Source organism: Gossypium hirsutum, chromosome D03 (genome assembly GCF_007990345.1).
Source record: "Gossypium hirsutum isolate 1008001.06 chromosome D03, Gossypium_hirsutum_v2.1, whole genome shotgun sequence".
Lineage (NCBI taxonomy): Eukaryota > Viridiplantae > Streptophyta > Magnoliopsida > Malvales > Malvaceae > Gossypium > Gossypium hirsutum.
Window position 1 is genome coordinate 9207552 of NC_053439.1, and position 18347 is coordinate 9225898.

The 18347-nt window shown below is 30.6% G+C and overlaps 1 protein-coding gene across 1 annotated transcript; it reads right to left on the bottom strand.

The window, feature by feature from the left end:
* Positions 1 to 8093: 8093 nt before the first annotated feature.
* LOC107950533 (WEB family protein At3g02930, chloroplastic) lies at positions 8094 to 12177 on the bottom strand. The gene is made up of 3 exons (XM_016885402.2): positions 11825 to 12177; positions 11001 to 11208; positions 8094 to 10654 (listed from the first exon to the last, which is right to left on the bottom strand). Exons 1-3 carry the CDS (start codon positions 11839 to 11841, stop codon positions 8348 to 8350), a joined length of 2532 nt encoding a protein of 843 aa, XP_016740891.1. The 5' UTR covers positions 11842 to 12177; the 3' UTR covers positions 8094 to 8347.
* Between the last annotated feature and the right edge of the window lie 6170 nt (positions 12178 to 18347).

An 18347-nucleotide genomic window follows, 5' to 3' on the forward strand; every position in this document is an offset into this window, starting at 1 on the left:
TCCATCATAATTCATCCCTTAAGATGATGAATGGTAGATATATCTTGATGACAATTTTCCCATGTACTTCTGATTTGTTGCAGAATGTTAGATGGAAAATCTTCTATATTCATGTCTGCTATCTTTTTTAGCAGATTGATGCCTTCATCATTTTCTTCAATAAGATATGAATGATATGCTAATATTCTTCTTCCATCAGTTCTGAATTGATAATTTCTTTCTTGAAGAAGATATTTAGCTTTAGCCATTAAATCAACACCGGCTTGGATTTGATAACAGCTTGAAATTTCTTGACACTTGTCAATTGTTTTTGTCAAGTATTCTTTATCTTCATTTACAGCTGATAGTCGGGGGCTTCCGAGCATTCTACGAATTTCCCATATTTGATATGGCTGAAAAAATCTTTCTTTTTCAGAAATACCAATAAGAGTACTTATTTGAATATAAAAATAATAGAAAAAGTCATCATTTTTTATGATGGTTTGTAGTAAAGATTTGACAACTACTGGAAAATCTTTTAAAAGATGAAAAGAAAGATTTTATACTACTATTTCTCTAACAAAACCCCATTCAATACTTGTTATATCAAATGGTTCATGATCCAATCTAAATTTTATAGCTGGATATTCTTTACTTATAAAATTTGTAAAAACATAAGTTTGTAGAAAATATTTAGAAAAAGATTTTTGGAATTGAGTCTGTTGGTTACAGATAATTCCATTGATTTTGTTAGATATTTCTACTGGTAAAATCTGTCTAGATTTGTTATATAAACAGATTCTATATACTTTATTCATGATAGGAGTATTTTTTCCTTTATGAATAAAATATTGAATGATAACAAGAAGATTGTTTATCTCCCTTATATCCATGAATTCTAACTGGAATTCATCCCATTCTCTATATAAAATAGATTTTAATAATAAATCCTCAGCTTTATTTTCTTTAGTTGTTTTTTCAACTAAAAATAATGAAAATCTGGTAAGAGCTCTTCGGAAATTGGCTCTTTGATTTGAAATATGGGTTTTCCATATCTCATTAATAAAATCATAAATTTCTGGTGATAAACCAGGATTATAAAAATCTTTAATTTTTGAAAGATCTTTTAATTCTTGAATTTGTTGTTGATACAACAAATTCTCAGCTCCCTTAATGACTTCAGCATAACTTGTTTGTGACACTGAATTCAGATTTTGGGACCATTGTAATTGACTCACCGTATTTGGGGTCAATGAAAAAGTATTTCCCATTGGTTGGTTTACCATCGGGTAATTTAAAACATTTGCTCCAAGTGGTTGTTTTACCATCGGATAAGACACATAATATCCTTGGTTAGGATAAAATGGTATCTGTGCAGGTACAAATCCTTTTTTGGAGTTTGATTCTGCTTTCCCTTTGTTGGGCTTTTTGTGAACGGTTGTCCATTCACCGACTATTTCTTTTAGAGGTTGTTTACCTCTATCCATGAGGCCTGCTCAAAAAAATCAGCAAATATTAGTAATAAACTACTAGTTAATTTTAATAGGTGTAAATTTTTTATTACACACAATTTTATTATTTTCTTCAATTGGAATTTCTATAAAATCATCTTTTACTGATAACCAAATAGAATTTTTATCTATAGTAAAAGGTAAATATTTACATATAAAATTATTTCCTAATATTATATCTCCTTTTAGGGAAACATACAATTTTAGGAATCACAAATCTAACAGTGTTTATGTAGATTGGTAAATTTTTAACTTTATAATGTATAATAGTTTTACTACCGTCTATTTTTATAGGTTTTTTCATTAATTCCCATTTTTCTACAGGAATTGCATTTCTTCTGCAACTACAAATTGTAGCTCCAGTATCAATAAAAGCATTTAGAGAATATTTTTTATATTTTCTAAATTGAAATGTGATTTTGATATTTATTCCAACTTTTGACTTCTTATCAATTGTTGAAGTTTGAATTTCTTCCATTCTAGTTTTTCTAGAATTATTACTAGGATCAGTAGGAAATATAGGAATTTAAACAGTTTTAATTTCTATTGGTGTACTGTTTGTACTAATATTATCCTCTTCTTCATGGTTGAGAACTAGAGGGTAAAACTAAATTTTCATTTGTATTTGTTATACAATTATTTTTAAAATACAATTTATTGCCTGATGACATATATTCTATAGTACTAACTGGTTTAGAAGTACTAGAACTATTAATTTTTTCCATCATCCAATCTCTTGGAATTGACAGATCTCTTAAATCTAATAATTTTGGTTGTATTTCAGTAGTGAACCTGTTTGGTTCAAAGAGTTCAATAATTTTATTATTAATCTCTTTTATTTCTACTTCAGCAGTATTTGTATATTCATTAATGGAAGTCCAGCTGATTGCTAGATCTTCTGCCAAATCATTAATATCAGAATTTTTTGTCTGAATTCTAAGGCAAAGACACTCTTCTATTAGAGGATCTGTAATGGAAATAAAGTAATTTGGTTTAACTTTAAATCCTATTACGCCTATATGTAAATTAGACTGAATACCTCCAATAAGTGCTTTTATTGGATTTTCAAATCTTTTATTTAAAAGGACAGCTATAATAGGAATATCATGACCTCTTCTAAATAAAACTCTAATAGTAATCATGATTATACCTAAATGAATATATCTAACTTGAGGATATTTCTTTTTAAACCTTTTGATTTTTTCTTTAGTAAAGAGAGGGATTTCTGTTAATCCTCCTCTTGTATCTTTAGCGACTGTGTTACCGCTAATTTTTTCTATATGTCTCTGAGTCCATATTATTAGAACTACTTCCTATTCAACAACGAATAGATGACTTAAATAAAAGCAAATGATTTAAGAAACATCAAAATAACATCAAAATAGTTGTATCCAAGAGAAACATCAAGTCAACCTGTTCAACAACGAATAGATGACTTAAATAAAAGAAATGTTGCCCAAGGAGGAATATATTTAGATTTATCTAATACTCCTATTTCAAATTTCGAAAAAACTATAGAAGATTGGGCACAGTCTATGACTATTGTTGTAAACAACAACACATGGTCAAAAGAAAAGTTCTTAAATTATTTTGTAGGAACTTTTCAAGGTGCTGTCCTTCAATTTCTTAGACGATGGGAAGAGTCTGAGAAAGGAAAAGAACAAAAGGAGCTTTTATTAAGTCAAATAGGAACTCCTAAAGACCTTTTAAAAAGTTTAACCTCAATTCTAAAAACAAAATTTTGTGGTTATTTTGATAAAAAAGATCAAGATAGTGTAGCTAGTTACACTCTCTCAAAAATAAAATTATGTGATATTAGATATTTAGAAGAATTTTCTAAAAAATTCCTTCATGAATATCAAAAACTAAATAATGAAAATATAGAGTTTTGGAAAAACCAATACTTTCATAAATTACCCCCACCTTGGGATGAGATATGTATAAACAAATACGTATCTTATTTAGATAAGCACTGTAGAAACTCAGGGCTTTCAAGAGATAATATAGATACTATAGGTAATAGAATTAACTTTGCAAAAGAAAGAATAACTTTACATTGTTTGCAAAGTAAAGCGGCTAAACAAGTCAAAAATAAGTTAAGTCATAAATATTGTTCTAAAATTTTAGAAAATGAATGGGAATTTGGGTGTAAACAAATATATCCCAACACTTATAAAAAACGTAAAAAATATAGATTAAGAAAATGGAAACCAGGTAATAAAAAATTCTCTGGTAAAAATCAAAAAGTGGTTAGGAAAAAGACTTCCAAACCAAAGAAACAAATTTGTAAATGTTTTATTTGTGATGAAGATGGTCATATAGCTAGTAATTGTCCTAATAAAGGGAAAAATGCTAGAAAAATAATAAAAAGTCTTGAAGAACAAGATTTAGAAATATGTTATCAAATGGAAACAAATCCTGAAGAAATTTTATATGAGTTAATATCAGAAACAGATTCTGATAGTAACGATGGATATATATATTTATGTTTAATATAGGAAGTAGTTCTAATAATCAATTAGAAGAAATTCCGAATCCTGAAAAACAGGATATTAAATTAGGAAATTTAATCGGAGAAGAAAAAGATTTTTCTGATGAAATGATAGAAAAGATAAATAAAAATCATATTTCTAAAGAAGAAATATATAAGATCTCTAAGTTCAAAATATGGACTCAGAGACATATAGAAAAAATTAGCGGTAACACAGTCGCTAAAGATACAAGAGGAGGATTAACAGAAATCCCTCTCTTTACTAAAGAAAAAATCAAAAGGATCAAAAAGAAATTCCTCAAGTTAGATATATTCATTTAGGTATAATCATGATTACTATTAGAGCTTTATTTAGAAGAGGTCATGATATTCCTATTATAGTTGTCCTTTTAGATAAAAGATTTGAAAATCCAATAAAAGCACTTATTGGAGGTATTCAGTCTAATTTACATACAGGCGTAATAGGATTTAAAGTTAAACCAAATTACTTTATTTCCATTACAGATCCTCTAATAGAAGAGTGTCTTTGCCTTAGAATTCAGACAAAAAATTCTGATTTGGCAGAAGATCTAGCAATCAGCTGGACTTCCATTAATGAATATACAAATACTGCTGAAGTAGAAATGAAAGAGATTAATAATAAAATTATTGAACTCTTTGAACCAAACAGGTTCACTACTGAAATTCAGCCAAAATTATTAGATTTAAAAGATCTGTCAATATTGAAATAAAATTTTATCAGCCGTATCAAATTTGGATTATTAAAAAGATGATTGGAACACCCCAATTATCTGCTGTTAATGAAGATAAAGAACATTTGTCAAAAACAATTAATGAATGTTACAATAAATTTGAAAATTATCAAGTCCAAACAGGATTAGAATTATTATCACAAGCCTATTATCTTCGCCATGATGAAGTCTACAAACTATGGACGGATGGAAAAAGAATATTGGCATTTCCAAATCGAAACATCCAGGAGGAAAGAAATGAAGAATCTGTGAAGCTGTTAAAAAAGATTGTTGAAATGGAGATAGAAGATTTTCCATCTCACATCACAGAAAAAATCAAATATACATGGGAGATGTGTAACTCACCACCAAAACTCTCATCAGATTCTTTACATTTAGATGAGATAGAAGAAATGAATCTCGATAATATGCAAGAAGGTTGGAGTCAACAAAGATAGCAACCTAAAAGGAAGGAAATCCACATACCAACAACAAAGATTGGCAACGTGGATGTCATCATCAAATCCATGATGAAGACAAAAGAAGAAAATCCAAGTGCAGACAAACAAGTCTTGCAACGTGGAAGCTATCATCAAACCAATGATGATGGAAGCTACCATGACACAAGCAAATGATGGAAGCAGCCATTAATTGAAACATGCAACGTGGAAACAACCAGGTCCATGCAATTAAAGATACAAGAAGACAAATGAGACGTGGAAGCAGCCACATCCATTTGAAGATTGAATCCTTATCAGAAACACTGTTCGGGATTCAAAATACAATTGTATAGAATTTTTTGAATTCCTCTATAAATAGGGAGGAAAGCTCAATTGTATAGCATCTTGAAAATTACCTACTACTTTTCTTTTGAAGTTTTCTATCTTGTAAATTCCGCATTATCTTCTTTTAGAATACGATCTTGTAAATTACCAAATACTTTACTTTTTAGTTTTCTCTTTTGTAACCTTTTCCTTCTGTTAATAAAGAGTCTATATTCCCTTCCGCTCATACTCTCAACTCTCCCCCCCCGGTGATTGGTATCAGAAATTATGATTACAATTGCTCCATTGCCATCTGTTTAGCTATCCATGCCTTCCGGTATGATACTCGATACTGGAATCGTGCTTGTATTTCGGCAATCAGTACCGAAACTTTAATGGTCGCCATGTCTTTCACCATTGGCATGATGCATGTACAAATAGTTTTGGAGTCAAGTTTTCGATGATCTTCTGTCATATGTGTTGAAGTGCATGTGTGAGGCCCAACAAATTTTCGTATCTCCCACATCTGCGACTTCTGCATAAATGTAGCTCGTATCCGCCAATTGCAGCCTTCTGCCGACCTCCAACACTCTCCAATATATAATGTTGGTTTAGACTCAATGACTTTGTAATCTACTGATATATTCATGCTATACCGCTTAATGGCAAACATGCATTCTTCCTTACTTTCAAATCTCTGGCCCACGCTTAACTCCTCTGGATCAGAATATACGCCCATTCGGTTAGCATGTGGTATTTCAGAGTACTCCGGAACCTCAGCTGCCCGTACCGCATCGGGGTCTATTCGAGACATGTGTGCCCCAGGATTATTGTGTATCACAATACGACGAATCTGGTTTCCGACTGAAGACGCATTAACGTTTCCATCCTCATTCACGCTTTCGTCATCAATATCATCTGGGACCTCATCCGCGTCGGGATCACTCTCACTATCCACTTCGTAATCAACAGGATCACTACTATAGTATACATCATCACCAACCGTGTATAGTTGATTGACTATCAACATACGATACCGGAACTACCATACACGGCGCTTCAACTCCATCTTTTTCACCTAATGGAGTGGGATCTTCAGTTGCCTCCACACCGGCTAACTTAGCAAATAACTGAATCGGTGCATTTTTGTTACTCTGAGTCCCACAATAAAGAGCGACCATTGTCTCCACGTCTTCATCGTCTACAAGTTCCATTTCGGTAAATTTTATTGGATCTGTTGAAACTGGAAACTTGTAGAAAAACTTTTGATATCCTTCTCCCACAACGTCTATAAATTTTTTCACTAATTTTTTCCTTCATATCATCAAATGAGATATTTCTATCAAATCTCATTGCTACTTGTTTGCGACATTCAAATATACATCCCACAGTTGTTGTCAAAATTTCTCCATCAAAATAAACGCATACAAAAAACTGATTCCCCATTTTCAATACTAGATCTGTTAAAAAGAATTTCAAATTTCTTAAAACAGTTTCAAAATGTAAACAAATTACATAAAAATTTTAATGCAAAATTTTTCATTCAGAAGCTAACAAAATTAATAACCTGACAAAATAACTTTCAAATAATAAAATTATTAACAAGACTCTACGTTCTATTTAAAAAGAAATAAACCAAAATACCTTTTTTTTTTCTTTTCCTCCCTTTTTTTCTTCTACTTCTTTCTTATTTCTTCCGTTTCTCTAGTAAAATTTATGTCTGTGTTGGGGGTATTTATAGGGAAAAAACAGACCATTGGCGTCTCTCAGTATGGCACCAATAATGGCGCCTCCCAGATAGGCACCACCATTGGCGCCTCTGAGATAAGCGCCAATACTATGTATTATACGGGTTATATACTGACCCGGGAAAATATTTAATTATATTTTATATAAAAAAAATTAATATTTTTTTATTCATTGGCGCCTATCTAATAGGCTTCAATGAAAAAAGTAACCCATTTTAGTAAATATTTTTTCTGACACCCTATTTCAATAGATTTTTTTTCCGACCCTATTTGTGTAAAAAACCCTGTGGGCTATAATGAGACTAAAAGTCGAATCATTGGAAAATGTGAAAATAAAACCATCTCTTAATAAAATTTTTAAAATCAGATTCATGGTTAAATAAGTTAAATCACTAATTTTTGTTTCGATCGGTTTAATTGATTTATTGGTTTAATTAAATAAATTATTAAACTTTTTAAAAACATATTTAAAAGATAGAGAAAATCAATTCAACTAGTTTTTAATCCAATGCAATCAATTCATACTAATTTGTGGGTCAATTAATCCAATCACTTATTCAAAACCAATACCTGGTTAATCCGGTCCAACTCTGAAAATTGTGTTACTACTACAATCTATTTTTTTACATAAACCAAGCATTCCCTTAGCATTTGGAACCATCATTACTTTTAAATTTGGATATTTTTAAAATAAAGCCAAAAACAAGAAACAAAATCACCAACAGAGATTAATCATCATGCACGTGTTAAGTTAGTTTAGCAATGATGAATTCATAACATTTAGTTAAACAAAGAAATCACAAATGAAATACAACTTAAGTAACCACTTTTTTTTTTTTATGAATTTTAGATACGAAGAACAAGCAAAAAAGAAAAAAGAATTATCTCCATCACATACAAGATTCTATCCAAGTATCTAACATGAAGAATCAAATGTAGAAATCTAAAAAAGAGGGAGAAAATTTAAGACACTAAACATTATACAAGCCTCTTCAAATTAAAACCTATTGGGAACATTAGAAGCAAATCAGCAAATTAAGCAAACACATTCAGCTGCAAGATAGTATCCAATATACCTGTCTGTTGGTAGGGACTAAATCATGCCATGGCTGATTTTGGTTATCTACTTCTGGTTGCTGCTTCCCTTCTTCTTCAGTAGGCTTCCGAATTTACGTAGTAATGGCTTCTTCTTTTTCTGTTGCTGTTGCTTTGATGGTGAGTTTCCGCCATCATCAATGTTTTCTGTCGAACCATTTATATCAACACTCTCACTACCCTCCACCTTTGATTCCACTTCCTCCTCAAGGGATTCCTGTTCAGCTTCTCTTTCTGGTGAAAATTCTTTCTTTTCGATTTTGCAGCTTTCCCACATTTTGAATTCAAATTCAACTGAATCATCGCCTTTTCCTTTCTTCTCATCTTCCTTCAATTCTCCGTTCACATTCTCCACTTTGGCACCCTCATCTCGAAGAGATTCATCCTTTGAGTCATCATTAACCTCCAGGGAATTCTCATTTTTGGGCTCCTTGGGTTGTTCTGATGGCAGCTCTAACTTGGGTTTCTCTTCACTTCCATGGCCATTCTCTTCTGAGAATTCAACCACCTTAGGCAGCAAATCATAGTCCTTCTCACTGTCAGTTAGCTCACCATTTTCCTCGCTTCGCTTTTTCATTGTAGCTTCTTCCAACAACTTCGACAACTCCTCAACCTTTTTAAGTGAAGCACCTTCCCTAGCTCGGAGTTCCTCGTTTTCTTGAATCACACTCTGCAATTCACTTTCTTTGTCCAACAAACTTTCCTTCAATTTCAAGCTCTCAGTCTTGACCTCTTTCAGAGTTTCTTGTAGATAAATCACCTCAGATTCAACTTCCTTTAGGCTCTCCTTCAACTGAGCTTCTTCCTCCTTGGATGCAGAAGCTTCCTCCTCAGATTGTTTCAGCAAGTTTACCAGCCTATTAATTTCCTTTTCCAGAGAAGAATTTTCTTCTTCTGATTTTTTTAAGCAATCTACTAAATGCAGTTCTTCTTGTTCCCACATAGCTTTGGAATTTGCATGTTCATTCTTGGACTGCTCAACGGTATTTTTAAGAAGATCACTCTCATTTTTCGCATCATCGAGCATGCTTTCATACTTACCATTTGTTGCTTTCAGGACCAACCTTATATCATCTAACTGAGTCTCGTAATTTTCATGCTCTTTTTCACTGCATAACAGCTTCTCCTTAGCTTCCCTAGCTTCTGCAGTAACTTCATGTAAGGCAGAAGCTAAGCTTTCCATTGCTTTCTTGCTCTTCTCTTCCTCGTCCCGAGAATTTTCCAACTCATTAATGAGCTTGTTTTTCTCTTCTAAAAGAGTTTGAACACTGGAAGCTGCAAGCTTCTCATTATTTAAAGCTTGGGTCTTCTCTTCCTTCACTGTTTCTAACTCGGACTTCAGAGACTCAACCAGTTTTTCCACTTCTGCAGTTTCTTCCTTAGCCATATTGATATGATGTTCTGATTCCTCAAGATCTCCTCTTTGTCTAACAATGGTCATTTCCAATAATCCCACCTTCTCTTTAAGTGCCCCAATTTCAGATTCTGCATCATGCAATGAATCATTGTTGCTCTCTAGTTGCTTCATGACTGAGTCCAGAGATTCTGATGCAGATCTTTCCAGCTTCTTAGCTTCCTCAATCTGCATTTCTAATTCGTTGACCCTATTCTTCCATTCCTCTACGACATTGCGCGCATAAGATTCGGCCATTCTCGCCGCCTCTAAATCAACATTAATTTGTTCAATCTGAGCCTCCTTTCCCATCAACTTCTCCTCATAGTTCTTTGCTTTCTCAAGTTCTTGTTTCAATGACTCTATCTCTGCCTTGAGCTTGAACTCCATTTCCATGTTTTCATTAGTCTCCATTTCACACTTTGAATCAATCAAGGACTTCAACCTAACCAATTCAGCTGAAAGAATCTCCACCTTCTCAGCATGGATTTCAGCAATCTTGGTTGCATCATCAGCATGGTTCAGCGCTTGGTTCTTAGCATCACATTTCATGGCTAGTTCCTGTTTCACCCTTTGAAGCTCCTGAGTGGTAGAGAGAAGAGCAGCCACATTCAAAGCATGCTGGTTCCTCACTGATTCAATTTCTTTCTGCCATTCTTCATCTTTCTTCTGAGCAGCTTCGATTCCTGCTTGTTCCAACTCAACTGCTCGGAACTTCTCAATCTCAGAGCTCTCTTCAGCTCTCTTTTGTGCAACCAAAGCCTCTCTAAGCTTTTCATTTGCATCGTCTACTGCTTTCTGCGCTTCTTTCAGCTCATCAATTGCTTGTGCCTTCTCTTTCTCAATCAATGATATCTGCTCCTTTGCTTTCTTTAAATCTTCCTGAACCGAGTTCAATTGAGCCTGCAACTCTGATCCCTTAGCCACCCGTGTTTGTGGTTTCTGAAAATCAAAACAACACATATTGCAAATGAAATTCCACTAGTTTCATAATTGAAATAATAGGTATAAGTTTGATTCTCTTCCACGAAACCAGTTTTCCTCTCTAAACATCAAAGGATACAAAATGCTTAGGAACTCATTTAAATAAAACTTCATTTCCTCAAAATTACTTGAAATACAACACATTATCTGGAAACATCAAGAAAAACTTCCCTTGCCTCCAAATCCTCTTAACCAGAATCTAATATCAATAAAAATCCCTTTTCAACCGTCAATCTTCTCGCGAATCAGAAATGTATAAAGATCAAATGCAGTAATATTTGACAGCATTGACGAAGAAACTTACATCAGGCGTGGTGGCAACCTTTGGTGATCTACGATCAATTGTAGGCTTTGAATTGAGGGATGTCCGTGGTGAACGCTCAACTGAATGGCGAGTACTTTGCAAGGGAGAGGGTGAATCAGGTTCTGGTTTAGCCAGTCCCCTGCTTACTTTGGTCGCCACTTTAGGCGTTGCAGGTGAAACCTTGGTAGGAGTTTCAAATAACCCAGATCTGTTTAAATGTTCAAAGGAATCATATTCTGAGCATAAGATCAAAGTCCCATTATTTTAAACACATAATGCAAAGAATATAAACAAAATTCATGTGGAAATAAAATTAAGCATGGATCTATGACCAGTATGGCAACATTTTCAACATAATTCATCAAGATCAGCGGATTATTCTACTGAATTATACATGTTTGCATATGCATTTTAAATATATGAACCTAACAAGCAAGGGAACTAAGAACAGAACACTCATAAAACAAGCTCAGGAATCAGGATTATGAATACAGAAAAATGAAGTAAAATCCATTTGAAAAAGGGAATCAAAGAACAAACTTAACTAAAAACAAAAGGGTGGGAATTACAGATAGACTGAGTGTTTCAATTTCCAAAACACGAGCTCTAAAAAGCATCAAAAAGCAGATCCAACATAATCCCAGAATTTAAGATAAAAAAAAAATCAAATGAAATGAAAAGAAAAACCCCCCAAAACAAGGCCTCGAACAAAGAAACAAAAAAAAAACCCCCAAAGCAGATCTAGTCTAAAATAAAAGAATTAAGGACGAAAGCTTAAAATTACATGGAAGAAAAAAGCGAGTGAGTGAGTGAGTGATACTTACTTCGTTTTAGCAGACATGTTGTTAATGAAAAGCAGCAGCAGATAGGTGAAGAAGCTTTGGAGTTTTAAACAAGGAAAAATAAAAGAGAAGAGTAATGGTAGCTAATTTGTAGACATTTTTGGAGAAGAAAATGTAAGTGATGAAGTTTAGTTTTTCTTGTTCAGCTTTGCTTGGTTTTGTAGAAAATTCAAGAAAGCAAATTATATAGGATGGTATTTTCTTGTCTCCACAACATAAAAAGAAACACCATCAGCCTGTTATTTCTTCTTTCCTTTTTTGAATCCTTACTTCTTTTTGCTGCTTTGTTTCTTTTTAGGTGTGAAGATGATGTGGGAAATTACAGAAATGACCCTGGGCTGTCCTTTGGATAGATCTAATTAAAAATTTATATTATCACGCCTATAGATAATACGGACATGACCGTTGAATATAGGTTAGTTGGTTGATTATTAATTGTAATGATTTAATATGAAAATTACTAATTTCAGGAATTAATTGGTACACAGCCGGTTATGCTTGATCTTCGATCGAATTGAGTAAAAAATATTTCAGTAAATTGAATTCACAAATCTTATTTTATCATCTTAACTCATTTGATTTTTTTTAATTAAGTTGAGTGAAATTGTTCAAGTTAAATTTAAAAAATTAAACAGGTCAAATAAAAATATTGTTACAGTATAAATAATTTCATATTAGAACACATAAATTTGAAAAAATATATATTTGAAAAAATTTCAAAGCAAGATAAAAAAAATAAGATACTTGAGTATGATAAATTTGAATCATTAATTAGGTCCCAAAATTATTGTTTTAGAAAATTTTTAAAATTTTATATTTTTTATATATTTTTTAGAATTTTTAGAATTTTTTTAAAAATATAAATTTTGAAAATTTTATAAATATTTTAAATTTTAAAAATTATTTTAAATTATTTTTTAATTTTTATTATGAGAGAGACCATTTTGCTTATTTTCAAAGTTGACAGGGACCAAAAGGGTATTTACACCAATCTATTATTTGAATTTTTCGAATTATTCAAGTTAATCGAATTGTGAAATTCAACTCGACTTGAACTCAAAACTCAAATCGAGTTATTTGAGTTGGCTCGAATAATTCAAAAAACTCGATTCAATAACACAAAATTCAATTTTTTTATTCTTTCGAATTAAATCGAGTTTTGCTCACCCTTACTGTCAGTGAAATTTTCAGACTTCAAAAACAAGGTCATGTGGTTGACAAATATCTTATAGGATATAGTAAAATATTAAAAATAATACATATATAAAAAATTTAAAACTGCTTGTAGAATAAAAAAAGTATTCTACTAATGTATCAAATACTTACGCTTTTATTATACCAAAAATTAATTTTAATTATTTAAGAAAAGCATAATTTAAATTTATATGAAAATATTTTAAATTTATTCATTTTTGTTTTAATTTAATAAAATATCATATAAGTTATTTACATATAGCTTAACAAAAAAATAGTGTCACATAGATAACAACATTACTTGTAGGTGAAAATTAAATTAAAACTAAAATTTTATGTATACCAAATTAAAATTTATGCATGACATTGTAAATTAGAACAAAATTAATGTATAATTTTAAGATTTATCCATTTTAGATATTATTGAGTATAAATTTTATACTATTAGATTCTTTTATCTAAAACATAAGATTTTTCTATTTGGTTGATGTAATGTAAGATTATCTAAAAATATATTTTACTAAATTTCCCTATAAAATACTTTTTTTTTAATTTATAAAAACTCAATCTCATCATCATAGGTGAGGCCTTGTTAATTATAATACAAATTATTAATACTAAATTATAACACACCCATTGGACTAAAGAAAAAAAAACTATATAATATCTATAGAAGTTTTATTCATCAATTACATCAAAAGTGGGACAATAAAGGTCTTATGCAGAAATCTTCATAGACATTTGTTTTACTTTTAAGCCAAGTTTTTAGTTGTTTTATTTAAATATTTGATATAAACATATTAAAAGATAAATATATTATTATCATATTTTTTATTATACTAAAAACTAAATTTTTAATTGAATTTATTTAAATCAAAGATTTTATAATTGTGTAAATATAAAACTTATATATAAATATAAAAGTATTAAATATGGTATATAAATACAAAAAATGGGTCAAAGATTGAAGGTAACTTTTTCACAGGCAAAACCCTATTATGCTCTTTTCAAGAAAGAAGAATGGCGGAGGGGTTTCATTAACAATTTTTTTTTGAACATATTTATTACCAAAAAGAAGAAGAAAAAGAATAATGTGCTCATTATACTTTGAATTTCTATTTTATTGCTTTTCTCTTTTTTTGCAAAAACTAAAATAAATAATTTGTTCGCTATTTTTATTTGGGATAAATCTCAAAATTATACATTAATTATGGTTTAATGTGTAATTGTATACATAAAATTTTGATTTGATCCAATTCTTGTAAATTATTAACACAATTATTGATATAACATCATTTTATGTTTATATATTGCACATATAAATAATTATATTTATTCAATATAAAAATAAATTGATGTATTTATTTCTTTAAATACATATGATTCAATCAGAATTAAACTTTCAAGCATACATCTAAACCACAATTAAAGTTTCCTGTGTATAGTTGCATCAAATTAAAATTCATGTATATAATTACACGTTGAATAAAAATTCATGTATAAATTTAATATTTATCCCTTTTCATTTTAATAGATGAGAGTCATACCTTTTTGCAAAAAAAAAAAGTCAATGAATTAGTTCTAATTTTATTTAATTCATAAATATTTTTATGTATTATTTTATAAATATTATATAATAAAAAATAGATTTCGAGGCTCAAAGGTCAGGTTCACCTTAAGCAAATGATATCAATTCAATTAAAAATAATAAAATTTAAATTACTTGTTTTTAAATAGATAATCGTATTTCTTTCTCTTTATATTTTTAAAAAATAGGTTCTTTTCTCCTATATGTTTTTAGATATATTTTTTTATTATTTTTTCTAACAATAAAATTATTTATCGTTTCATTACCATATGTGTGAACGACTAGTAAAATTTAAAGTATTTACATAAAAATATATAGGTAATAATTATATTGTTTGTCAAATTGATATTTATTTATTTTTTAAATTAAATTTAGCTCAACTTTTTAAAACAAGTTTAACTGTTATTTTTAATGGAAATACTAGTTAAAACATTAATTTTTTAAACATGACAATCCAAATGGTAATTCACATGTACTTCATGCTATTTTTTTAATTTTTATGAAATTTTTATATATTTTTTGAATTTTAAAATTTTTAATACCTTTTAAATTATTTACTGATGTGACATATAAGATAACTAATATCATGTTAGTATTGTCACCCCTCAAAATATATAGGGTTAATTGAAATAATTAACCAAGAAATGACTTAGACTTGATGGTTAAGTTGTTAGTGCACTCCTTAGAAATCCTACGTCCAATCTCTCTGGTTACCATTTTCGAGCCACCCTTTACCAAATTTCATTTCCTCTTATTCAGCAGTAGGGGTAAACTAATGAACAAGCCCTCAAAGTTTGAAAATCCTAGGTATTTAGTCCCTTTTTCTAATTGCAAAAGAATTGTTACTTTTCTTTCCAAACTAAACTAAATTTCTGCTTTCTTTTTTCCCTAATTCTTTTTCCTTTTCTTTTCCATTTTCTTCTTCGCAAAATATTTTCTATCCATTGCAGAATTACTATTGCTTTCCCGAATCAAAGTCAATCTTCGTTAACTCGTTTTTCCTACTAGAATCGCAATTGTCGTTAGAAACACCTCTAATTTTTGCCAAAAAGCGGTAAGCACGTCTCAATCCCAATTTTTGATATCAAATCTTTATAGAATTTTTATTTAATACTAATCTTTCTATGGATAAAACAATCTTTCACGAATCTTGCCAAAGATCTTTAGGAAATCTTGATTTATCTTGAAATCAATTGATTCTTATGTAAATGTCGTTTGGAGGACCCGTTTTAGGAGAACCGAACCAGATTAGGGCTCCAGGTGAAAGGTGTGTGTTCTTTTAAAAGTGAGTCGGGGCAAATCACACCTCAGATTAGGGCCACATGGGCGTATAGACCATACAACCCCTCACACGACCATGTGCCTCTGAAATCTTAAGTTAGTTCAAATCTCACATGACCAAGGACCCTCCACACGGCTTGCCACACGATTGTGTCTCCTCTGTAGCTTAAGTTTGCATGTTCCACACAGCATAGTTTGTTACATGGCCTGGCCACACGGCCGTGTCCCCTCTATTTTACAATTTTGCCCAAAATTTTTGTAAACTGATCAAATTAGTCCCTGCTTGATCCTTGAATTGTTTTTAGAATTTTATCTCTTCCAATTGAGTCCCTGATATTATGAATAATGCTGGAATCCGTAATTTGATTGACTAAATTATTACTATATATGCATGATATGTAATTAGTACATGCCTTCTGTGACTAGATTACTGATAAATTATTACTGATGCTCGAATCACTATATTACTGATTGCATGAACAACATGCCTACTATTATTGATAAATCGAAAACATGACATACATGTCTATTGCTACTGCTAATCTGATTATATGTTGAGCATGTCTACTATTTTTATACTATACTGTTAATGACATGCCATTCTCATTGTATGATGTGGGATGTTTTGAATGGAGGAAGTACTCACAGTTATTTACAAACACTAGTGGTTTATCTACAAACTTACTGGCAACTTTTATTTGCAAACCTGTGTGCATTCACAACCTACTGACAACATATTAACCTGCAAACATTGGTGGTTTATCCACAACTTTTACTTGCAACTTTTATCTTCAAATCCGTTGTGTATTCACAACTACTGGCAGCGTATTAAACAACAACATTTGTGGTTCATCCACAAACTGGAGTGTCTGGGATATAAAAGTTCTAGGGCACTCTTACTGCGGAGTGTAGCGGTGGGGTAGAACCTTTCTTTACTGTTAAATTAAAATTATATTACATCGGCACTCATAAGCATGCTCGAATGAAATGTCAATTTCTGTTATGCTATATGATTGTTATTGTACTGAACATTGTTATTATATGCTTGGTTTACTACTTTGTAGTGATCTTTTTGTGATGGAACTCACACTGAGCTTTATAGCTCAACCTTCCTTTAATTTTTATCATTACAGATAATCCACTAGTTAGGACGTGAACACGACATTTGGAAGGTCTCGGCTCGGTTTTTGTTAATAATAAATTTTAGAATTATTATTTGGTCTTTTAATTATTCAAACACTGTATATCTTATTTTGAATTGTGGCATGAGACATAAAATTTGAGTTTTTTTTATGGCTTGCATAACATTTAATTTGAGTTTAGGATATCAAATTATGAATATTAATTAGTTATGCATGAACCCCAATTTTTATTAAAAACATAAATAAATATAACTTTTCCACTGCTAAGATACAATTAAAGTTTTGAGTAATAAATAAACTGGTAATTAACTAAGTTTTCTTCTAAAACAAACAAATGCTTTTAAAATGACAGTTTATAAACTTCGATAGCTTATTGGGCCATTTCAGTGGCTAATATAATCTTTCGATTTCGGGTCTAACATCTAGGCTGGGTTGGAGAGGTTACAAGCATGAAGTACATGTAGATTTCCACGGGCGTTGCCACACCAACATTATTAAAAAATGTTTCAGCCAACATTTTCGTTAAAAAAAGCGATTTGTTTCTTCTTAAAAGGTTAATAGCTAAATTTAGCTAATAATAATGGTTTGATAAAGGATATAAATATTAAAGGCTATATTTATCATTATGCCATATATATATAAGTATTTTAAAGAAAGATAATAAGCTTGTAGCTTATTGAAAATTGTATATTTTTAATGCAAACTGACTATAATAGTTCGGTTTTGACCTTAATCGGAAGAGTGGTTTCGGGTAAAAAAATAATTAAATATTATTATCTGTGTTTATATTGTGTGAATTGATATTTGTAAAATTTTCGTGATTTAATTTTATTATTTGAGTGTCCGATTTAATAAAAGGACTAAATCGCGTAAAAAGTAAAAGTTGTTAATTATTTGTTAAAGTGCTAAATCGATTTGTTCTTTTAATGAGAGGTATTTATGTTGCAATTATACCATGATAAATAGTGATGGCCGGTTTTGGACATGAAATTATATAGTTTACTAATTAAATTTACAAGGTTAAAATGGTAAATAATATATTATAATGTAATTAAAATAAAACACAAATTACAAAGCCATGCATTGTTCATATTTTTGACCGAAAATACAAGAGAAATAAAAGAAGAAAAGCTTTAAACATTCGGCCTTGGCTTTGCTTGATTGAGGTATGCAATTTGTTTGATTTTTGATAATTTTTACGTTTTTGTGATTGTTGTTTCGAGTACTACAAAACCCATATCCTAATTTTTGAATTTGATGATGATTTTGTGTTTTTCCATTGATGATAGCTTGTGATTTT